Source organism: Austrofundulus limnaeus, unplaced genomic scaffold, assembly GCF_001266775.1.
Source record: "Austrofundulus limnaeus strain Quisiro unplaced genomic scaffold, Austrofundulus_limnaeus-1.0 Scaffold32, whole genome shotgun sequence".
In the NCBI taxonomy this organism is placed as follows: domain Eukaryota; kingdom Metazoa; phylum Chordata; class Actinopteri; order Cyprinodontiformes; family Rivulidae; genus Austrofundulus; species Austrofundulus limnaeus.
The window spans coordinates 2854197-2878258 of record NW_013952434.1 but is presented as its reverse complement, the minus strand read 5'-3'; the positions used below and the strand labels follow the sequence as shown (position 1 = coordinate 2878258).

The following is a 24062-nucleotide window of genomic DNA, read 5'->3' as shown; positions in this document are numbered from 1 at the left end:
TTTCCCTCGTTGTCTCTGGAGTGAGTATTTCAGGAAAGCTGTTGCAGGCCTTTCTACGTCTCCAGAGACACTGACTTGTTCTTATCTTGTCGACTCGTGCAGCAGTTTACAAGTCAACATACTGGACCTTGTATGCACACAACAGCAGTCCGTTTATTTCTTTCCTTCTCTTTTTTTTTTTTCTCAGTAATGCACTATCGACCTTCTCTATTTTGCAGACCTTGGGCTCTCAACCTGCTGAGTACACACACACACATGCACACATGCACACTGTGACCACGATGACCTTTTAGCTCACGAAACGAGACTTGATTTCCAATATGGCTTTGTCTTACAGCCCTCTGCTCCTTCCTTCCTCTCTCTGTCCTTCCTCCAGTTAGTGTTAATGTAATTAAGTTTGTGTGCCTGCTTTCCACATGCTGCTTTCCTTTGTCCTTCCTTCCTTTTCCTTTTCTTTTTTCTCCTCAGCCTACCTTCCTCTGTTTGCTGTTAAAGCTGAGGTAAAACCGTGCAGGGGTTCTTTCTGCTGAACCTCTGCTGTGTGCTAATTCACTAATTCATTTGATCAATCCCCCTTCTTCTGGGTTTCATGCTAGACCTTTCTGTCTGTTCTAAATCTAATCTTGTTCACTTCTTTTCATCCCTGGCACTTCTTTCCCCTCAGCACTCCTCCCTCCTCTGTTAATATAATGTCATTTCCTGTCTAAATTGGGTAAATGTAGCAGGGCTAAGAGAATCATAGCGGGCTCAGTGAAGCACAGAGGCCAGTTTACCTGCAAACAAGCCTGAGCTCTTTATTTCTGTTTTATATGCRTCCAAGAGTATGTTGTCAATTCATGACCCATCTTATATTAATATGATGAATCAGCATGAAATTAGAGTTGCTGTCTAACCCACAATGGATTATTAGAGTGTTGTTGCTCTCACAACTTGGCCACTCCGTTGGTGTAACCTTTAAAAATCCACACGCGAGAGTCTGCTCCTGATAAGGTTACCTCCTGAATCTGCTGAATATTTCTTGTTTTCCGCCACACAGGAAATGCCACAGGCAGCTGCTCGACACTTCATTTATCAAGAACCCAAGGCTAAAAATTTTGAAAAGTGAAAGAAGTTTATTGAAATAAAAGTGGTTGATCACTTTGGCCTTATTGCTCATTCATCCCCTCCAGCGTTCCCAAATCTTATTAAGCAGCAGAGTCCCCCCTCCAGGGTTTAAAGTTTTTTTTTTAAAGCTTTAAAAAACGAAGTATTTTTTTTTAAGTATGGGCTTAGCTGCTGTCATCTCGATGTGCTGACTGTAATAGTTGACAATAAATGGACAATGAAGCAGACTGAAATGTGCACAAAAATCCTAATTGTTGCAGAAACTTGGATGTTTTGTTCTTTCTGCTGCCTGTGTGCATTATGTTTTAAGCTGAGCGGAGGCGGAAGGGAAAGCGTGTACAGTATTTTGGAGTTGGTGAGAAACAACCATACTCTGGGGCTTGTTTGGCCCAAGAGCCACGAGTCGTTCCCCAGCCAGCTCTGCCAGCCTACGGCAATATTTACGACAATATTTTGGCAGGTGAGAGTAAATGAACAAGCATTTATGATCTGGCAAAGACGACTTTGGCTGCCTTGACTAGACGGAGAGAATGCCCCTCGTGTTGTGATTTGAAACACTTTGCTAATTGGGGCACAATAAAGCAGCAGTTGTAATGTTTTAAATCATTTGTATTTATTTTGTACTGGTGAAAGAGAAATGTTTTCATAATCATTAAATGTGCATTTTGTTTTTGGGTTCAGATTCACGTGTGTGTGACACGAAATATTTTCTTTCACACAGAAAAAAAATTGATTGAACTGCAGATGAGTCACTTGTTTTGAAAGAAGCAGCTGTAGCAAATAATTGACCCTACTTTYAGGGTTTTAGTACCTCCTATAAAAAAAAGGTGAATGACTGTCTTTTATTTCATGAACATTTAATTTCTACTGACTCGTTGGACGGGCAAAGAACAAGGCTTTTACTCATGCGTTTATAATCCCAAACTGCCACCACACTAAAATAATTTGAATAAACAAATGTTCTCTTTCTTTATACAACTTTACTTCATCCAGACTTTAGTATTGTGTTAATGTAAGCTGACAACCTCTTGAATAATATGCTAGTGTATGAAAAGTAGTTGCAACATCATAATTCCTTCCATGTTTTTAGCAYGTCTTTTCTAATTCATCAACCTGCTCAGAAGCCCAACTTGATTGCAAATGATGTGTAATTACACCCTTGCATTTCTCCAGTTTCCATAAAGCGCTCCCTTCCTTCTCGCTCTTTATTTTTTTCCAGCCCAGTGTTATAAACGCCAAAGAAGAAGAAGAAACCAGATACCACATAGCGGCAACATAATGACCCCCGCACGCACAAATGCACCAGAACTCAGAAGACTTTATTCCTAATAGATGTCGTGCTACTAGATGTATCCCAAAATTGTTGTGGTTTGGGTGGGGCTCTTTTTTTGGGGGGTGGCATTGGTTAACCTGATGGATAGCCCCTCATCAGAGCTAAACAATCAAAGAAAATCTGAAGCTCCTATGTTTAATAGTTTTTGAGCTATAACCATTTTTGTATGTCCAGATACCCCTTTTTCAGATAAATTGGGGGTCCGGGGGAGTGGGGACACTGATTGGTGGGCCTGATAGATAGAGCATCATCAGAGCTAAACAACAAAAGAAATCTGAAGCTTCTATGTTGAACAGTTTCTGAGTTATAAGCATTTTTTCATGTCCAGACACCCCCTCTTTGAAAGGAGCCCCCTCCTCCAATATGGGGTCTATAGTAAAACCGTTGTCTGGCACAGTGTAGGTCGGACTCGTCTACAGTCCTGCCAAATTTCATGTTGATTTGTGCAGCCGTTTTTGTGCTACGGTTGACCAAAAATCACTGAAAAAAAAAAACTGTACGAAAACAATATGACTCCCGCTTACGCTTCACGTACGGGGGCCTTAATAAAACCACTGACGGTTTCTTGCTGAGCTGCTACAGGGAATATATTGTGAGCGTTTGCTAGCAGAACATCAGCTTAAATCAAATGGCTCATTTTACGAGAGCTGTGTAAATCACGCAACGCAGTTCGAGACATTTAAAAACACAAGCTTTAGTTTAAATGGTACATTGGGCGCAATTAAAGGTACTTAAAGCTATGGCAGCTTTTTTTCTGGAAAKGGGCTGCACGAGAGTTGGACAAGTATTTTTTTTGCCTCAGTGAAGAGTGAAGTTTTTTGACTCAGCATGTTGTGTGAAGGAGCACAGCTTTTAATGTAAATTTGTGTTTTTGCTGTTGTCGCTGTGAATAGACTGTTGTATCAAAAAAAAAAAGCTGTGTTTCTCAGACAAAGAGAAATGAGGACAGGGTGTCACTGTGCCATGAAGCCAAAAGGCAGAGCAAGCAAACCGGGCCAAGAGCAACAGCTGACCCGCACTGCTCACAAAGAGCGTCTCAGACTGGCTTACACCAGAGAGAGCACAGCTTTCTACTGTCATACGCCTCACATGTACATTTACATCAGCAGCAACTGTCAGTCCTCCTACCCACACACTTTGTGCTGTTCTTTTGCTCTGCAAATGTGTGTCTTGGAAACCGTGGTGCAGGACCTTAAAAAGCCTCACRTTGTTCACACTTTGTCTTGTGATTTTATGTGACAGGTGCTTTCTGCTGGGCCGGCAAGAGCTGAAGCATTTTATTAAAGTGTGTGACTCACTTAAATGCTGTATTACTGAGGACACAGACGCATACGTTCAGATTCTCTGTACCCCAACCAGGAAAAGAGGCAGTGTTGGTATTAAGCAGAGCAGCGCAGGAAGATAAGGTGTTATGCATGGATGGGTGTCAGTTACGAGTCTGTCCGGTGATAAGTCAGGCAGTTGGCTTGATAGTAAGGGTCTGCGTCACAAATGCAGTTTGGCAAGATTAACAGGTGAAACTGGAATGTCCAATTTCAACATGAGGCAGTTGTCTTTTTAAATCTTGTTTCTAACATGGTCAGAAGCTTAAAAAGTCTTATTTGGAGTGCTACAGAGCTACAGCTGCAYATGGACCTGTCTCGATAGCAACAATCATCAATAATTTTAATTTGCCTGCTTGTTTTCTACACGTCTCCCTCTATTCTACCCTTTCGCATAGGGACAAGTGAACTGTAGCGTCAGGTATTTGCCAGGATCATGGTCTTGTATAACCTCTGTAGCATGAGATCCCTGTGAACAGTCATCTAGCCAGAGGATTMTCTTCAGTTTTCYGACGCATTCTTTCAGCTRGTGACACCTCAGGACACCGTGTGGAACTTTAGGTTCACCAAGATTTTGTTCTGTATATATTATTTTACATTACGTAAATTTCGTAAGACACAAAGAATAAATTRCGCTGGCTTGGATAGAGGAGGTGGGTGGCATTTTTACAGCTTCAGCTACTGTTGTGTTGCTTTCCCAATCTCCAATCTAGTCAGTTCGTACCATTTTTTTTTTTACATACGTAAAGTTCATAAACTTCCATAAGCTTCATGGGGGGGGTATATTTGTTTAAAATGGTCTCCAAATTATATTGTTTATCACAATTTCTGAGGGAATGTATTGTCCAGTCAAAATTTGTTATCAGGCCTAGTTGCACAAATCTAAGGTCGTATTCAGACCTGATAATTTGCTCCGCTTTAAACGAACCAGAGTTCGTTTCCAGCGTTGGTCCGGACTTTTTCTGCAGGTGTGAATACACTCATGCGAACTCTGGTGCGGATAAAACAACCGGACCGAGACCTGCTTTTTGAGGTGGTCTCGGTCCGCTTTCAAACGAACTCTGGTGCGGTTCGCTTCAGCTTGCTTCTGGTGTGAATACAGACCGGACTCTAACTGAACCAACTGCATTAAACATGCACCTTTTTGGACTTCACAGGCCACCGTTACTGAGCTAAATAAGCTGAAAACATACCTGTTTTGTCATCTCCTGTTAGCAGCTCTACTGCCAGCATGTTGTGGGTCAGAACACGCAGCGCACCTCGTTTCCTTTGGGTTGCGGGACACATTTACTGACGCCGCTCCAAAATTAGAATATCATCACGGAACCACCAATAAATTAGCTGCTGCTGACATTTTAAATGCTATTGCAGTTGTACTATCAGCAAAAATGTGCGCATCAGAACCGCAGCATGCAGGACTTCCTTGTTTTCTTCGGGATCTGTGGCTCAGTCCCGCCCCCGTCCTTTTTTGTCCACTGGGAGCAATGATCGTCACATTCGTGGCTTTGTTTACAAGTTATAGTTAATTTGCAAAAAAGCACAATGTGAATGCAAACCGCACAAAACGAAAAAAAAGTCCATTTTTGGTCCGGACCAAACAATTGGACCAAAGGACTTTCCTGGTCTGAATACACCCTTAGGCTTTGAACTGAGGAAAAGAAAAAAAAAAGAAAGTGARAACCTCAGGTTAGCACACAACTCAAAAGGATTCGGAAGAATGGGAGTCACAGCAGGCAGGCAGGTACGCACACATTTAGCCTTTTCTCCTTCTCCCACCCCTCCTCCCTGCCGAGGCTGTGGCAGGTTAATAAAATAAACATACATCCACCAGTGGCAGTGGAAGGCATGTCAGCCTCCCTTAGCTGTCATCAGCTGTGTGTTATTTGATGCATGTGTGTGAGTCTATTTCCAACATGGACTGTCACTTTCAGCCGAGGCTTGTCTGTCACCCCCCACACACACACACCCGTTAGCACCACCCCCTTAGGCACACCAGTGCACATATGGGACTGTGCATTACTTCAGCGTACTGTGTACCAGTCAGATAATGGCTGTTCACTGCACCAGTACAGTGTAATTCTAACCTAGCTAGTTAAATGGGACATCTTCCAGTGGGGAAATTGTGTCTCTGTCATTTCATAGTTCTAAATTATCATAATTTAGAGCTGCACAATATATTAAATTTATTGTCATCGCAGCATCTGTAGTGCAATAAATCGTTAATGCAAACAGCTCACCAATAACATTTTGGCAGGATGATGAATTCTTCCACTGCCCTACCTGCAGCTGTTTTAATGATTGCTGAAATGCTAAAGCACATGCAGAGTATTGTTAGTGACGTGATGGCAGGAAAAGTAGAGGAGTGAGGGAAAATGTGGGTTATGGCAAATCAACTATCTCAGTGTTCAGCTGTATTATTGCAACTGCATGTTTTTCCTCATTTAAAATGCAGGCTGATCTTAATCTTTTAAAATAAAATAAGAAATATTTGTCATCTTCTCAGTCCTTTTTGTCTCTCGTGAAACGAGGAGAGCACAAGGATTCCTCCTTTCTGTTTCTGACATGGTGAAGCTGTGAGCTTGAGAGTCGTTTGCTTGAATTTACCAACTTTATTTGTTTTTCAAATGCAAGACGATACACTGGGTTGCCCCGCTTTCCAGATAATTTCTGATGAATTGGTTGGACTCACCATGGCTAGTTACTTTCTTTAGAGATGGAGTGGTGGCTGAGAGTGTGCATGTGTGTGTGGGCCCTTATCCTCTAAAGGCTTTGTGGTCTAGGCAAAGCACAACACAGCTGCCCAACCACCCAATCTGTCTTATTCACACACACACACACCAGCGCTCTCTGTCTCACTCTGTCTTTCTTTGAAGTTTGTCCCAGTCCAGTAGAGTGGTACAGGGTCAGGATAGAGAGGAGGATTAACAAGGCCCCTGGTAAAGTAGGATGAAAGGATGGTGGGATGAATGGTCTTTATGAAGTGTTAGATGAGAGGAGGGAAGGCCAGGTGATGACGGCCAGTAGACTTTAGGTCTAAAGCAGACATGGTGATGGAGAGCTCAGATCTAAGGTTTAGATTAAAGCCGGGATCAGYGCTAATATCAATGTAGGGTCCTGACGCACCGCTTTTTTGCTGTATACACGCAGCAAATTAATATCGCAGTAAATTTTCGCAGAAGAGCGTGTTGCCACGAATCCACGAGAGCACACACATCCCACTGCATGCACCCCCCTCTCCACCACCGTGAGCCCCCCGCACCGTTCAACATTAAACAGACAGTGATTGATCTACGGCGCAATTGTTTATTTTGCCTCGCTGTCGGTGATGGATGAAGATTTGCACACGTTTGAAAAGTCGGCCGTTGAAATATGGTGACGGGGGGTGGGGGGTCGATAAGGAATCGGGTCCCCCCCTTCAAGGAGAAACGCCAGCAGAAAACCTGTGGGAGAACATTTCATCATAGCTTCACCTCGCCTGTTATTAAACGCCTCCTGTAGAGCCGCGGCAACTCGGCAATTACCGTTTTTATCACCACTTTGTGAACCATTATTTTCCTTTTGATAAAAATTGTTTATGTGTTGGAATTGAGCGTTAAAGCTGCAATGGTTAAAGAAAATAAAAATTCACACTATTTTATAGTGCTGGACGGTATGACCACAATTTTATATCACGGTGTTTTCAACATTTACACCGGTTTCACGGTATATCACGGTATTTTTCTTTTCATCACAGGTCAGCTGATAATAAAATGTACAAACACTGCTTATTAACTTTTCTCTTTTACTGTACCTCTGTCTGTGTCTCTGTTTCCCTCCTCTAAACGTCTTTTCTTCTCCTCCTGGTTGGAGACAGTAGTCACGCATTTTGGTCCTGTCATGAAGGAGGAGGGTTAAGAAAAGATTATTATCGGGTCTATTGTTTTATGTTATTTAATAAAGATTACCAGCACGACTCACCTTGCACACCAGTCAACTCAACTCCGCTATGAAACTACTCCCCCACAGCTTTTCACAATAGAAGCACGCTAAAGTCTCCATGCGTCTCCACGTCTCCATATTAAAGTTGCGTGCTATATCTAACTGTGTGCGTCACTGAAGAGGTGTTAACTACATTCAGCGATGGCGAAAACGGGATGTTTTTTAATGTCAGTCAATATAAGCAGCGGAATCGCCACCCGCTGCTGCAACAAACTGCTGAACAATAACATTAGCATGCTAACACACATAGCGGTGCAGTGAGGAAAAATGTCCCCCAGGAAACAGTTCACTGGCGGCCGCGACTAATCGTTCCGCACGTTATTTAAACCGGTATGTTGGTATTCAGAAAATTCAWATCATAACAAAAATAAAAAACGGTATTAGGTACAAACCGGTATACTGCCCAGCACTACTATTTTATTAGTTTATCATGCACATGTTTGGCTAAATGACTGCATTTCTGCTGCATTTGTGACAAAAATGTATATTCATCGTCAAATGTGACACCTGTTTGAAGAGCTGGAGCGTTTCTTCTTCAGTAGGCTCTTTGTCCTACACTGATGCCAGCTGGCTGAATTCCTTCATTACAAAAGCGCTACGTGGAAAACTTCCTTCTCTCCGCAGATGACAGCGTCGAGACATTTCTAACACCCTCTTCAGTTACCATCTTCCCAAGAGGCCAAAAGTGAGCCAGGCTGAATGAATAGAAACGGGAAACTGGAGACACAATGCCTACCTGTCCTCCCTTCATCTCTCTCTTCCGTCAGCTCTACTGTGACATCCCTTCATTTCCTCCTTTTTCTTTGTTTTCCACGCCGACATTATCCAGCTCTTAGATTTGCTTTCACACGGACAGATGGCTCAGATGAGTTCCTCTGGTTCAGACTTGAAATAAAACCCAAATCCTCAGTTTTTCTTTGTGTTTAATACGTTTTTCTCTATTTAATTCTTGACGTTTTTACCATCGCAGCAGCCGCGGTGTTTGTCTGCCAGTTTTTGTGAAGCATAAATAGCAGGCTTCCCCCGTTTATGTCTTGTTTCTCCATTTCACAAAAAGCTTGTTTTCAGTTGCCAAAAAGCGTTTGTCTGAGGCCAGGCTCATTTCTAGACAAAAGGAGGTGTTTTATTTTGTCCTCAAGTTGCTGATTGTAATACAAGCTTTATAGGAGCTCAAAGTTTAGAGTAAATAAAACAAATCAGTCTGACTTATGCACAGAGCATTTGTTAACGTATGTTAATTAGAATTTTTGTTTTTAATACTAAATAAAATCTTTAGAGTAAAATACGTTTAAACTTTGAAGATAAACATTTACTTGTTCTGACAAATGTACAAGGTCAAGCTGGTGGAAATAACTTAATTTAAGAGAATATGATGAATCTAAAACTCWGATTTAAATTTTAAAAAAGGTTTGCCCCTAACTCCTGCAGGAAAGGGATTTGCTCCTCATCCGCAATTGAAAGGAGCCCTTTTCTTTCCTCTGCCCTGCTCTTCCACAGCACTTTGTCATGTAAAGAGACCCTTATCTGGCTCCAGTTGGGGGTAAAGGAGCTGGAGAGAAATAGCTAGCTGGATCCCTGGGGCCAACAGAAATCAGCTCGGGGTGAAATAAGTGACTGTGACTGACAGGTCCTTTGAGAAGCATCGCTCAGGCCTGCCCACCAATGTGTCTGCCAGGAGGTCAACTTTGACCCCGCCCGGCCACCTGATTGCCTCCGACCTTTGACCTTTTCAAGCTAGACTTTCCTGGTGAAAGGTCCGTGATTGTTAGTCAATATATGTGGCTACGCTTCTGGGCCAAAAGCAAGTGTGTGTGTGTGTCAGGACTAATAGTGTTTCAACTGTCACTTAAAGGTTTAAGTAAGGAGCTATTGGCATTTTCTTATGGCTAGGAGCCAGGACTTTGAGTCTGATAATTCTCCTTTGGCCAAACAGGACTAACTCTAGTTTTAGGAACTCTGTGCCAAAAACAAGGAATGATTCTGTAAAACAAACATGATTCTGTAAGAGGTGCCCAGTGGGGTAAAAATCTACTGGAAACATGACAGATTTGATTGAGGAATCTAAACCACATTAACTATATAAATTCTTTTCAAGTAGTTGGGTTTGTGTATGCTATTTGTGAACTTTTTTACATTTTGTGTGCTGTGATACAATTGCATATTTAAATTTAAGTAATTTCTGTTTTATTTCAGTAACATAATAGAAAATGCACATGTTTGACAGAGCTTTCTTTTTTATTTCACCCTGATTGGTACTGTATGTTAACATGCAATTAACACTATTGTGGTTCACTGTGTGAAACCTGTTCATAAAGGAGAACTAAACAAAAAGGTTGGGGGGAAAAATTCTTGTAAGTAAGTGATTGATCACAGTGAACTTGTTGAGCTTTTTCATTTTAAAGAAACACTGAAAACCAATTTTAGGTATGTTAATATGTATTATAGATTGTTTCCATTCTTATATACTGAAGCCTTTTATGGTTTATATTAAAGGTGTGTAGCATCCAATTTATTATCTGATTGCCATTGTTACAGTCCACTGGAAAACTTTTTTTGGTTTAGGTTTGAAAAGATGGTCTTTCTTGCCAGACTCAGAGGGGAAAAAAACCCACACTTTCTGGTATGTAACTGGGATTACAGAGGCCACAAGCCACCATTTTGCTGAAGAAAACACCTGGTCATGTGTTTGTGTACACATGGTTACACGGTGAAGTGTTTGCACATGTATATCCAGTAGGAAGCCCCTCTTGCTCTGCAGGCTGTCATGTCTAACATATGTTTTCTGTGACTCCAGTTGTTCTCAATTAATGCCAGCACATGTGGGTTTGGGATTATAATGGCAGACTTTATAGTATGTGTGTACACACTCATTTGAGATGAATGGCATGCACACAGTGGGAGGTTTAAGACAAGTTGGGGGAATAATAAACATACCTCACGGCTTTTTCACATTCCCTCCTTTTCTTCTCTTGAATGTTTGATTCTGAACAACTTGAGTGTTGAACAGAAGCAACAGAGCAATAACAAACTTTATCTTCTGACCCATCAGCTCAGCCCCTCTCTGTTTAACTCTGCTGACATCCACGCTCCATCATGCAACCCAAGCCACTAAGTGAAAAGTTAAAGACTACCATTTGCTTTAAGGTGAATAATTGACTTGTCACCTGCTTGGCTGTAACTGCTCCATCATCTTTGAGTATTGTTTTTCATGTGTAAAAAGTAAAATCACTGGTTTATTAGAATTTATTTCTAAACAAGACGGATTGCCTGATTACCTTGTTGGACAAGACGCCTCAAATTTGCTGGCTTCACTTATAAAACATTCAAATCTGGACTTAGTTTCAGCTGAAAAGCTGTGTTTAGGGAAGGAACCATATTAGCTGCTGGAGAATTGGATAGACGTGCCTGAGAGCATGGTTCCATAAAATAACATGGATGAACTGAGCTCTTGGCTGTTCCTATGAGCTTCTGTCCAAGTTAAAGATTCACACACTCAATCTCTCCTTCCATCACTGGTCATTTTGGTTCTGTTTATCCATGTTTGTTTTTAATGCTGGCACAGTACTGGGTCCATGTCGTTTTTCAGACATGGCTGTACACACTACCTCGTTTTTACAGTTGTGCAATATGCTTGAACACCAGTCTTAGTGCAGATATTTTTTATAGATTGTTGTGTGCGGTGTTGATCAGAAAATGTCYTTTTTTGTTGTTGAGAAAAGACTTTTTGTGTTATTTTTCTTCAACGCACCATTTAAATAATTCATTGCTTTTTTAAAGTTGTATGTTCATGGGTAAGAATGCAGAGTATGTGTCCTAACGGAATTACTTGGCATCATTGGGCAAGATACAAGAACTTCCCCATTATAACCAATAAATTTTAGTCTTTGGCTGAAAAAAAATAAAACAAAACTAAAGTTAAACATTGCACATGTCCACAAGTGAATGAGAAATTGTGAAACACTGTAGTACATGGAGAAATTCGAGAGAAACTTGTGTCATTAGTAGGGTTGGGCAATATTGGTAAAAAAAAATTAATCACGATTAATTGTGGTGTTTAGCCAATAACGATTAATTTGACAATTAATCCCCTGGAGTACCTGGACACCCTTATGTCTTAGTCACAGGACCAATTTAGTGGGAAAGATTTACTCTTCATAAAAATCTGTTCCAAATTGTGTCAAAATTACAGACTTCAGGCTATACATCAAATTTTAAATTGTGTTGATAGGTAAATAAATTACAGAATGCTTTTTAAAAAAATATTCATCATATTTGAAGCAGAGAGGAGCAGCGAGAGGACTCTGCTTGGTGGCATTAGTCGTATTAATTGTCAAGTGCCAAAAAGTAATCGATTAATGTTTTTCTGACGATTAATTACACACGATACGATTATACCCAACCCTAGTCATTAGAAACAATTTGAATTGCTCAGAATGAATCTGTATTTGCACAAATTGATAACAAATGCATTTGTTTGAAAATGAATTTCACTAAACTAAAACTGAAATAAATAATTAGAATCTGAATTAATTTGCGTTGAAACAGTATTTTGTATTAAAAATTTAGTTTGACCACTTTTGTTTTCAGTTCTGTAATTCAATTTCAATTCCAAAATGTCACATGTCCCAMGTTCTTGAGAAAGCCACAAAGCAATCAAACACATATTAAACTTTAGATTCAGTTTCAATTTGGTGAAATTCAGTTTCAAACCAATGCATTTCAAACTATGCAAGTACAGATTCGGCCTGAATAGTTTAAATTCAGTCACTAATGGCACAATCTCCTTCCCATATTATTTACACATAAATCATTGACAGTGAGGTACGATTCATTTGTGCTGTATTTTCTGCTCAGTCTGGTTACACACACTGTGTACAAACATTCATACAAAGTCAGACCCCAAAATGACTTCACCACAAGTGTGGACTTGCATCCAGACCAGCGGAGGACAAATCAGGACATGCACACTCATACAAAAGGCTGTGCCACAAGGCAGGCCTGACTAGGTGTTTCCCTCAACCCCCACCAGCAGCAGTCTGCCAACAGTTGGGTTAATATTGCCACCAGCTGCAGAGGGGGTGATGCCAACAGCTGCCAAACGGCACCAGGCCCAGAGTGACCACACAAGACCCTCCTGTCTTCTCTTCAGAGATTCAGATGTTGTGGTGCATTTAAGCCTAGTATTTATCCTTTGCTTGGTCAGCTGTTTCAAACTATTCTTTCTCATTGTGCCATGTAATATTCATTAAAATGATGAAGAGTTTTGATTCTTTATCATTATTGCTAAGATGTGATGCTATTTTTAGGCTGGAAATGCTGTTTTTGAGATGTGTGTATACGTTTAGGCATTCATTTTTGACCCTAGAAAACAAATTTGTTTTTCTAAAATGACATAAAACCACATTATATTGAATATTAATATTAGACAGAATTAAAAAAAAAAAAAACACAATTTGCTTGACTGAAAAACCAGAAAGGTCTCTGATGTTTAAAGTTTCCTGGCAAGAAGACTGGATTTATTTTGGTCGTTAATAATATAAAAAGAACTTAAAAAGCGACACAGGGAAGCCTGGAGGCTGTTTGTTCTGTCTTTGCTTCTCGGTTTGTCACATTTTAAAAACGGATCCAAGCACAGCTCAAGTACGCATTGTAACATTTCAGGTGTCTCCAAGCAAGTAAGAAATGGCTCTGAAGTGGTTTCTTTTTTCCACAGTTCTCATTTGGATTGATCTAGCTTGTTGCTTGTTACCGTGTGGCTCTTCGCCTGTGTGTACAAGTAGTGGTCCTCATCACACACTCAATATCTTTTCAGCGTGCTTGTTGAGAAAAGAGGAATTAATGAGACTTTCCAGTAAAGCAGCTCGTACAGTGTGTCTGTGCAGAATGTTTTAGGTCTAAATGAGGTTAAAGCCTCAGGCGACGGGTTGTTGTGGTTGTTGTCATTGTAGTTATTGTTCTGTAAGTGGAGCGGAGTGTGATGGCGCTTGTGTGCCTTTTCTGGACTGATTATTTTCAGGCTTCCCTAACTAGCTTCCAGATGTAGTTGTACAGCCTGTCTGAATCCGGCTGTCTTAAGACTTTGCAGAAATCTCCCTCAGGTGTTTTCCCTCAGCTTGCTTCAATACAAATGGCTTCTTCCCTTAGTAGCAAACAGGTGCCGCATAAACTGACCAGAGGCCATTAGTTTTCAGTCTATTTGTACAAGCCTGCAGGCTGTTCCTGGCAGACAAGGCACAAGGCTAATGAGGTTACTCCGTTTCCCCTTTCGGCCTTCCTGTTCCTCCCCGTGTTTGCGTGTGGGGGTAGGCTTCAGCTTTGTGGCATGGCACACACTGTAACACAGTGTCCTCCATATGCTTTAAATGTGTCTCATGTTTGCACAGGTCTAGCCACAGCAAGCATTTAGTGTGTTTTGGCTTGGGTAGGATCATCATCGTGATCTTCTAGTCTGTAATGAGAGCATCACTTTCTAAAATAAATGCCCTATGTTCATTTTAACAGAACAATTTGTCAATGAGCTGCTGCCTGCCAGGTGGTCAATTTGAGTTATTTTTATGATCCTCGAGAGCACAAACTCATTCAAAACCTCTTAAAGAAATCAAAGTTTGTGTCTGTGTCTGTCTTGCTCTCTCACATGTTGTTTAACTCAATTTCCCTTTTGTGTATTTCAAGCTGTTGTTAAAGGTAGCACAACTGTGTTTGCTGCATGACCGGTTTCGCCTGTTCCCCCATGTTTGTCTCGTATGTCTTCTTGAATGGGTGTTTCTTAACTGCCCCCTCCCCATTTCCCTGAATGTACAGCACCTTGTGAATTTATTTTTGTGAAAGGTGCTATATAAATAAAACTTTTACTTTACTTGTAAGACTAGTTTTTAAGCATTTGTTATTAGTGAATAATTCTAATTAATTTAATTTATTGATATAGCTCCAAGTCACAATTGTCATCTCAGGTTGCTGTACAAAAACCATTCAATCTAAAGAAGTCAGCAGATTGCATTGACTGACTTAGTCACAGCTTCCCATCCTGAGCAGCACGTTGGTGACAGTGGAAAGGAAAAACTATTTTTTTAACAAGAAGAAACCTCCAGCAGAGCCAGGCTCAGGACAGGTGGCCATCTGCCTCGACCGGCTGAGGTTGAAAGGACAGGAAAGAGACTAGCATAAAATAACTGAGACAAAGAAAAACACGATATTGATAGAAATAATTGCAACAACATGTAGAGGAGAGTGACTAAAGATGGCAACAGAGTAAGGAAATGTGGTCAGTTTGTCTTCTAGCAGTCTATAGCAGCAGAACCAAGTAATAACTAAGGAAAACAATCATAACCATATGATTTATCAAAACAGAACATTAACTTCTATTGACCTCTATGTTAGGACTGTTGTGGCATCAAACACCAGGCAGCATGAGATTCTTTAATTTAAAAATTTTTTTTGTGTGTTTTATGCACTTCTTTAGCAAATCAGCTCGCTCTTTTGCAATGCAGCCATTTATGTTGACGAACACAACATTGTGTTCTGAATGATAGAGGTTTGATAGTTATCTTGATAAACAAATGGCCTGTCAGGATTGTTTATAAAGTAGATGGATTAATATAATTTCCAGCAATGCATATTTGTAACAAATATTCTACAGAGCACATTTCTTCAGTGGCTGATAAGAAGCGGTTCATTTTATATCTGTCTTTGCAGAACAGGAATGTTTTTATTTWTTTATTTATTTCTTCAGCAGGTTGAGGTGGTTAGAAATGCAGTTGGGTTTACAAGATGCAGCCATTGCTACTACCATGATGAATGACGGCTTGTCTGGATGTAATGTTCATAAGATCTTGCAGATCACAGCTTGGAGGAATCTGTTTGCATTTGTGTGTGCAGTGAGCAAAACCTCTGGTCAATAACTTGCAGCCCAAGTAAAAATGAGATGACAGTGCTGGAGTGTAAATGTTGAACAAGGCAGTTTTTTTTTCTTTTTTTGAAATAGACCTATTTGTAATGCAACCTCTCGGATCAGAGTACACATATACACTCACAAGGACTGCTTTATAGCATATTTTGACATGCAATTCTACCACCAAGCCCGTATTTCAGTCTTCTGTAAGGCCAGACGTGGCTCAGCTCTCTGAACTTGCATCAGTTTGAAGAATTTTCCTCAGCTGAGCCCTAAAAACCATGGCGACAATGCTCTGAAACTGCAAACATACCATTACTTTAACATTTCGTTTTACGAGAGACACTTAAAATTCCCGCAGCAACAATTCTGCAGTGCTTTCTTGGCATGCTTGGCACCAAATAAACAGGAAATAGTTGCTTTGAGCCCAGCACTTTGTGATAAGGCTCCTCTGGTGATGAGTGCCAGGCTCCGAGACTGAAATAAAGTCTTGAACTCTTTTTGTGCTTTGTCACAAATTCGACTAAAAGCACCCCTGAAAAAAAAAAAAGAAGAAAAAGGAACGCAGCAATACTTTGCTGACTTGATACTTTGGTAATAACTCCTAGGGTGGGAAAAAAATAGTTCAAGCTTTGACAAAGCCATCGTTTTTTTCCAGCTGAAACTGAAGCAACTAGCGCAGGCCCAATCAGGGAGGGTGTAACCTAGTTTATTTTCTGTAGAAAGAACTTACAGATGTCCCAGACACGCAGTGTAGAGGTAAGTGCTGCAATTTATCACAGTTTTTGAACGTGACACATGCAAGCACTCGGTCGCTTCGCAAATCTGAGACGCGCTTGAAGGACTAAATGTTTTGAGAAGAGGGCAGATATCAGGAAATCCCGACTAAATCTTAGACGCAAAAGTAATTGCAAACCACAAGGAGTGAGAAGAGGAGAAAAACTGAACTTAAATTACTATTTTGACATCACCTAAAAATGCATTCTTAACCTAAAAGATTTTTATTTATTTATTTTCCTGCATTTTGCTGCAATGCTTGCCTCAGGTTAAGCTGTGTTGGTTAGCTTTGTGGGTAACCTGGCTATAGAACCATCTAGAATTTGGATCGCTCTAAAGTTTCCCTTTATAGAAACATGTTCTCCTGATCAAACAATTGTTTTAAAGAATGGTTTACTTGATTTGCAGTGATTGTAAAGTGAACTGATTGGTTGACGCTCTAAAACATTTGAAAAATGGTTGTGGTTTAAGCTGTTTATTTTATTGCACGAGTTACTTTGAAGCTTTAAACTCTCATCTCCTGCACATGGAAATGCTCTGAAACGGTCTGATATTGCAGCAGCGTAAAGAAAAGGCCCTGTAGCAGTGCGCATTCCAATGCAGTGAGCTTGTGGCATAATGAGGAGATTATATAGGGCCTCTTGTCCCTGGTAACCCTAAAAACCTTGTTCACTTCGCCCTTTCTACGAAGCTCCAAACTGAGCTAAGCATCCGGTCTGCTTGGATCTGTAAGAGCCAGAGACCAGGATGTAGTTAAGATTGGAATGTAAATTTTGGGACTAAACAAGTGCTCCGTATAGATAAAGTTGGCCTGGTTTTAGTGAGTGCCTTAGTTGTTTGCAGATTCGTGCTGCTTTAAGCTCAAGACCAGGGTGAGTTTTGTGAACTATCGGCAAAATTGAAATGTGAGCTTAAAAACACTCCTACATTTCAAATAAATTAGTTTTTTAAAGAACAGGTTTGCTTCAGTTTTCTAATCTGTGTGCAATTTTCCACGCTCTAAAGGAACAAAATCCCTCAGGCGTACTTAAGGTCTTTTTGTGGTATTGTCAAGATTTTGCACGTGCATTTGTTTTTCCACAAGGCTATAATTAAGATGCCATAAATGTTCTCTAATCTACAAATGGCTGGTCGTGACCTGTGCAATGATATACTTGGGAATTAGGTAATTATTATCTTGGTCATCTGCTGCACTTGAGAACTCCCAGCAGTTGCCTCCATGTAGCCAGTCATATGGGACCCATGTGTTCACCAAAGAGTGCGAAAAGATAAAGACGTGAGGAATAATGTCATGACTACTGGATATAATAACCTCGGCTTTGCTAAAATAATATTTCTGCTCCATCCGTCAATCCATCCATCTTCTCATCCCTTCGTCCCCTCGTTTTATTCTGAGGAAATGTGTGTTAGAATAACAGATWTTGGTGCTGTTTTGTAGAGCAGATCGCAGAGGCTCATGGCCCACATTCCTTTGCTGTGACGTCCGCACAGTCGGCAACAGCGCAGCACTATTTATGGAACAGCGAGTGTGTGTGTACACGCACGCACACACCTACACACACACACACACAGAAAAATCCTTATGTGTTACACGTGCTACACTGAAATGCAAATGTGCAAAATCCAGTCGTATTATCTGCAACGAATATTGTAACTGATTTATTGTAGATAATTAATGGTTTAAACACATCTGAGAAAATAATAAACACTTTCCTGTAAAATCAGAGGGTTTATTCTGTTTTCTAAATGCAGCTCATAGACATGTTTTTTCCTCCTGTCACCCTTTAACTCTGGTTCAGAGCACAACACAAAGCACCCAGGATGTTCTTGAAAGGACTATTTGTTATTTCTACATTTTATTATATCAGATGAATCAGCATCTGTGTAATATTCTAATTTGGCAGTTAGCCATGCTCTTTGAAGATATTTTCATTTATTACCACTGAATAAGAGAAACCAGATTGGATTTTGACGCCAGTGAGATTTTCTTTTAGAGTTTCTAAGCTTTCAGGCCAAATTCTGTATATTTACCATTCGTCATACTGGTTATCTTAAATCCCTGTATAAATATTTTATATAATATATTTTTCACCAATCATTGCTTCATACAACAATTAAGATGTTTTTTGTTTCAATGGTTTTGCATAAAGGGCTCTTCAAAACACGCAGCGATAATTTTAATCCTCTTCAGGTCGTAAGCCGTTATCATTGGCGTGCCACAGACAGCCTTTTTAACATTAGATTAATTTGTTTTATTTTGTTCACAGTTTGTGCTCTGTTGCTGGCAAAACAGTCCTTCAGGGTGTCTATGTATTGGATAGCTACAAGATTTCATTAGGATTGCAATGAAAATGCGGAAGAATAACTGCCACTGGAGGAGAGGAAGCGATGTAAATACTTTGCACATAATCTTTATGGAAAAGATCAAAATCTGTGTGTGTGTGTGTGTGTGTGTGTGTGTGTGTGTGTGTGTGTGTGTGTGTGTGTTTATGACAGGTTTGATTGTCTGTGCCTTCAAATACTTTGGGTTTAAGAGTTGCTGGGTGATTGTAGGTGCACAGTGGTCCTGAGGCATTTGGTGATTGTGCACTGAGCAGATCCCTGCGCTCATTAGTGGAATTCCACTCGTCTGTTTGGGAGCAGGTTGCAGTGTAGATGTGTGTCAGCTCCAGGTGGCATTCTGTGTGAAAGAGCTCCACGCAAAAAAAAAAAAAAAGATTGGGTAATACCTCAGCAGAGCAGGCACTCACACATGCACGGCCACATTTGAGACACTGAGGTGCAGCACGTCTGTGTCGTTGCTGTTTTGCCTTCCTCTGTCACACCTTCCTTATCCGCTGGAAGGCAGATTTTACAAATTGTTGCTGAAATACAATTCTGGATTTTGTGGTTTAGTGAGAAATGAGGAACACATTGTACGAAACAAATAGGACTTGACTACGTAGGTCATCAGAGCCAGCCTGTGGTATAGGCAGTATAGGGATGTGCTAAGGGTGCTGTCCATCAAGGAGGCGCCACAAATGATGGATGAAAGAAATTTTTTTTAAAAACTTTTAGTTGATTTAGTCTGTGGAATAATCACTGGTTACTCCATGAAGGACGGTAACTTGTTCTGTTGGTTTCTCAGACTGCTTGTTTACTACATGAGGTTATATGATTATTTGTGATAAAGTATATGATGCAGTGAAGACTTAACTACTGGTGCTCAGTCTGCAAATGGAAAACAAAATAAGCATAATGGAAGTTTTAATTATGATCTTGGATAGAGTTCAGGTTAAAGTCTGGTAAAGTGTTCTACCTTCATAAAATACTGATTTTATGTTTTATTAATCCCAGTGATTAAATAAAATATCTTTTTAAAATGTCTAGAATATGCAGAGTTTTGAGTAGATCTTTTACAAAACTTTCCAGTGGAGTATACCCCTAGGCCCACCCTAGAACAGCATCACTCCACAGCAGCTCGTTAACATGAACAGGTGTTCCTCATTGCTGTCAGCAAATCTTTGCAGGTCTGAGGTAGACTCCTGTTATTCTGTTTCAGATTAATTATATTGTTAACTGTTTTAATTGGACAACCTGGTTTCTAAAAATTAAAAAATAAAATTATTGAACATGGTATGTAAATGGGCAGATATAGAAAACGGCACGGGGGTGCCACCTGAAATTGTGCCTAGGGCACCAAATTGGTTCTGGCTCTTCRGGTTAAAAAATTAGCTACTTTGCTATTAAGCGGAGTTGTCAATGTCTTTCAACAGCTTTTACTGTTGCAATTACTTTCTTTCCTTGTGAAAAGTCAGTTATTTTCAAATGATTTTTCTCCCCTCTATCCAGAACTTGTTGCTGTGTATAAACAGTGCAGGAAATATCAGTGGCAGTCTGCCAACAACTGTGACAAAACCACAGAGAATACAAGAGGAGAAAAAAAAAAAGAATGTAGACGAACTTTGAGGTCAGTTCTTTTGGAAAGCGGGCTATTTTCCTTTAAGCTCAGCTGTGTGGTATTTGTGTATATTAACTTGCAGGATGATATGTGAGAATATTTGAAACCATGAGAATTGCTGTCAGGGTTTGTTTTGTGTGTGTCTCAGTGTACATCTGGCCTTGTGCCACATCATGAGTAAAAGAATGCTAGTGAGCTGTCTAGGTAATTGGGGCTTACCTGACAGGCTTTTGCGCACACACATTTCACACAAAGAATGGATTAGATGACATTAACTACAGGAGGAAACAGCAAAATTGAATACTAGCGCCGCCTGTCTTACTTGTGATTATGTATCCAAGCATGCTCACGTATGACAGTGTAATGAGCGTCCACATAAAATATATGGCTTTTTTTAAGAAGGTAAAAAGCATCGTCTGGTTGAGTTAGTGTGTTTCATATTTCTGTACTCAGGCAGACGCACATCGACGCGATCATATGCAGACGCTTATTTTTAAATTGAATTTGGCTTCAAACTCTTAAAGCTCTGAGATCTTACACTTTAAGTCCCTGAGCAGACTTTCAAATGAAAACTGTGGGCAATTTTACTTTTATCTGCTGAAGAAGAAGTAAAAAAAAACCCAAAGGCACCGCAGAGAAACAGCTTGTCAATAATTACAAAATGTCTGAAGGTATAAATATTTAGTCTGGTTTCAGTCTCTTGAAAGGAAAAGCCATTAACAAAAAGCTCTTTTAAATCTTTTAGGTTTTGTTGCACAAAAATAATCCCTTTTATCCAACTAAAGGTGGGTAGTAACTAGTTATGGTACTTTAGTTATAATACTACATTTACTTGAGCAACCTTTTGGAAAAAATATACTTTTGGGAGTAGTTTTAACTACACCATACTTTTTACTTTACTTGAGTAATATTATGTAGTATCGCTACTCTTACTTGTGTAAAATTTATCCATCGTACGTACCTTCACTGAAAGAACAAACCTGTTTTTAGCAGAAATTCACCAGAGACACAACCTACAGTTTATGTTGAAGTGAGACCTCTTCTTTGTACAAAAGCTTTGTTCTATTTTCTATCTGCTGAGACATTTGGAGGTCAAGTGAATTTATGGTAAATAGTATAAATAGTCACTGGAAGTACACGCACACACACACACACACACACACACACACACACACTACCTAATTTAAGTGAGTTTCATAAGTTTTGTAATGAAAGAAATTTACTTGGAAAAGTGTTTCTTTTGCAGGAATTTGATATTTTGTAATAATGATATTTAATGGTATGAGTTTTCTTCATTTTAATCTTTTAAAAACAGCAGAATTTGCACGTAACTTTCTATTTTTTCATCAGTCTGATGATCAGTTATTCAGCACTCATGCAACCTTTTTACGAAATGTGCAACTAGCGGGTTGCTGGTTCGATGCCCCACTCCACGACTCTTTCTCAGTCGTTGTGTCCTTGGGCAAGACACTTCACCCACCTTGCCTAGTGGTGGTCAGAGGGTCCGGTAGTGTCGGCGCATGGCCTTGCCTCGTTCAATGTGCCCCAGGGCAGCTGTGGCTACAATGCAGCTTACCACCATCAGTGTGTGAATGAATGGGTGAATGATTGAAAAGTCRGGCGTTTTGGAGTCTATAGGGACTTGATAAAGTGCTATATAGGTTCAAACAAAAGAATGGCAGGTCTCTTATGCTTTAATGTTTGCATTTTTAAAAAGGTGCTGGAGCAACAATCGTTTCTGTGTCATTTTGTTCCCTGGTTGGTGGAACATGCATCATATTAAGACGAGATTGAGTTTCTCTCTTTCTCACTCGGATGTTCAACTTGTTATTGTCGGTTTCGGTGTTACCTCAGCTCTTTTGTTTTTGTTTTCCACTGCTGTGACTGTTCTCTGTAATTACAGCAACACTAAAACGTCTTCTTGTAATTGTTTTTATTCGCGTTGGAGATTTTTTTTTTTATAGTCAGAGCTGGTGTCACTGTGACACCGACGAGCTGAGTCAACTGGGTTTCTTTTCCCATCAAACCTCTTGTTTTACATTTGACTAATACAGGGGGGAAATGTGTTTTGAGAGATGAGTTGACATAATCAGAAATGTGCACTGAATTCAAATAATTATCACGCATTAGTTTACATAAAGTGTTTTCTCAGACACTGCTAATATCTGCTCATCCTGAGGCTAWACAAGAAAATAAAATCTGTTCTTGATGAAAATGTTTTTGTTGTTACTTATGTCTAATTCGTTTCCTTTAGTCATTAGTGTTGTTAGACATCAAACACAGCTGCCAGAGCAATGAGAATAAGCAGCAGAGTGGGAATAGAAATGTTCTCATTGCTGTTGGACGCTCACTAAGGAAGCCGTTAACAGTACTTATTTTACCAGAATAGTTTTTTAATGAGCTCTCAAAATGAGCAGTAGGTGTTTTAAATACATTCTGTCAGACTTTGAGACTCTAGACAATAATATTTTTCACTGCAAGAAAAGAGAAATGACACAAACTCAGTCTCATGATGCTTAATTTGCTTCCCAACATTTCACCACCRTGACATTCTGCCATCATTGCATAGGGAGATGCTGTCTGTGTTCTAATGCACGGCCCTGTATCTAACTGCAAGCTAATGCTTTGTGATGCTAATGTTGTGTCAGAGATGGACAGCAAAATGCAAAGGAACTCCTCATCAAACCGAAACTTTGTTTTAATTATTGACTTCTGTGAGACGACTTTGTGTTCCCTGTTTTATTGTTACTTTGGCAGCTTAATAAGGCATAATCGTATTCCCACATTGCTGCTAACTGGCTGCAGCCATTGTTGGCAGCTCTTGTAAACAAAAACATTTTTCCTGGCTCATTATATTGTTTATGTTGTGGGGTAGAAGGTACAATATGAGTGTGCATTCCTTGGCTAAGAACTGAGCACTTACAGGCTGTTTTCTTTTTTGTGGACATCTGTGTTGGCCGGCRAACATTTCCTGACCTTGACCTCGAGTCACACTTTTACTGTTTTTGTTGTTGTCRGACAGCAAAACAGAGGACAGCTTTCAGCATAACTGCCGCTAATGTTTCTCAGAGCCTTCTCAAACTTATTCCATGTGCTCTGTTTTAATAGTCTTAACTCATGTTTTCTCTTCCTCTGGATCTTTTCACAGGATGACAGTGATGGGATCCCGTGGTCGGAAGAAAGGGTGATGCGAAAGGTGCTTTACCTCTCTCTAAAGGAGTTCAGGACTGCACAGAAACGGCAGCTGGATGGCGATGGAACCACAAACCCCAATGGTGAGTTAACATCCATGTCTTAAATGGATGTTTTATTGCATCGTTTTGTGTATATACTTTAACTTGACTGTACACCAGTAAATATCCTGGAATATCAGGGCATGGGAAAGGAATCTCGAAGGTTTTGGGGTTATTTAGAGTCTCCAAGAGGGAAAACAAACTGGCACAAACGAAAATGCTACAAGATGCAATCAGGATACAGATTGATGAGCCACAGGGACACTCCTTATTTTTAGTAAAGCAGTTCAAATATGCCAACCAGCTTAAAGGGCTCGACACACGGGAGGCGACRTCGCTYGCTSTCCATTCATTTCCTATGGAGYCTGTGCRGTGAGGCGACGAATCGCTTGCCCTCCTCCAGCTAAGCGACCGGCGAAAATAGTGCATGTGAAATTTCACGCTCGTACACGTAGACGTGCACACGCGAGCTTGCGACGCGACATAT

At 40.2% G+C, this 24062-nt stretch overlaps 1 protein-coding gene across 1 annotated transcript in view; it reads left to right on the top strand.

Annotated features, from left to right (window-relative positions):
* Positions 1–24062, top strand: part of jarid2b (jumonji and AT-rich interaction domain containing 2b) — a gene marked incomplete at its 5' end in the record, with an annotated part of 99097 nt that overhangs the window by 24565 nt on the left and 50470 nt on the right. Inside the window, 1 exon segment of the mRNA XM_014005876.1 lies at positions 23491–23617. Coding sequence (XP_013861330.1) covers positions 23491–23617 — 127 coding nt within the window.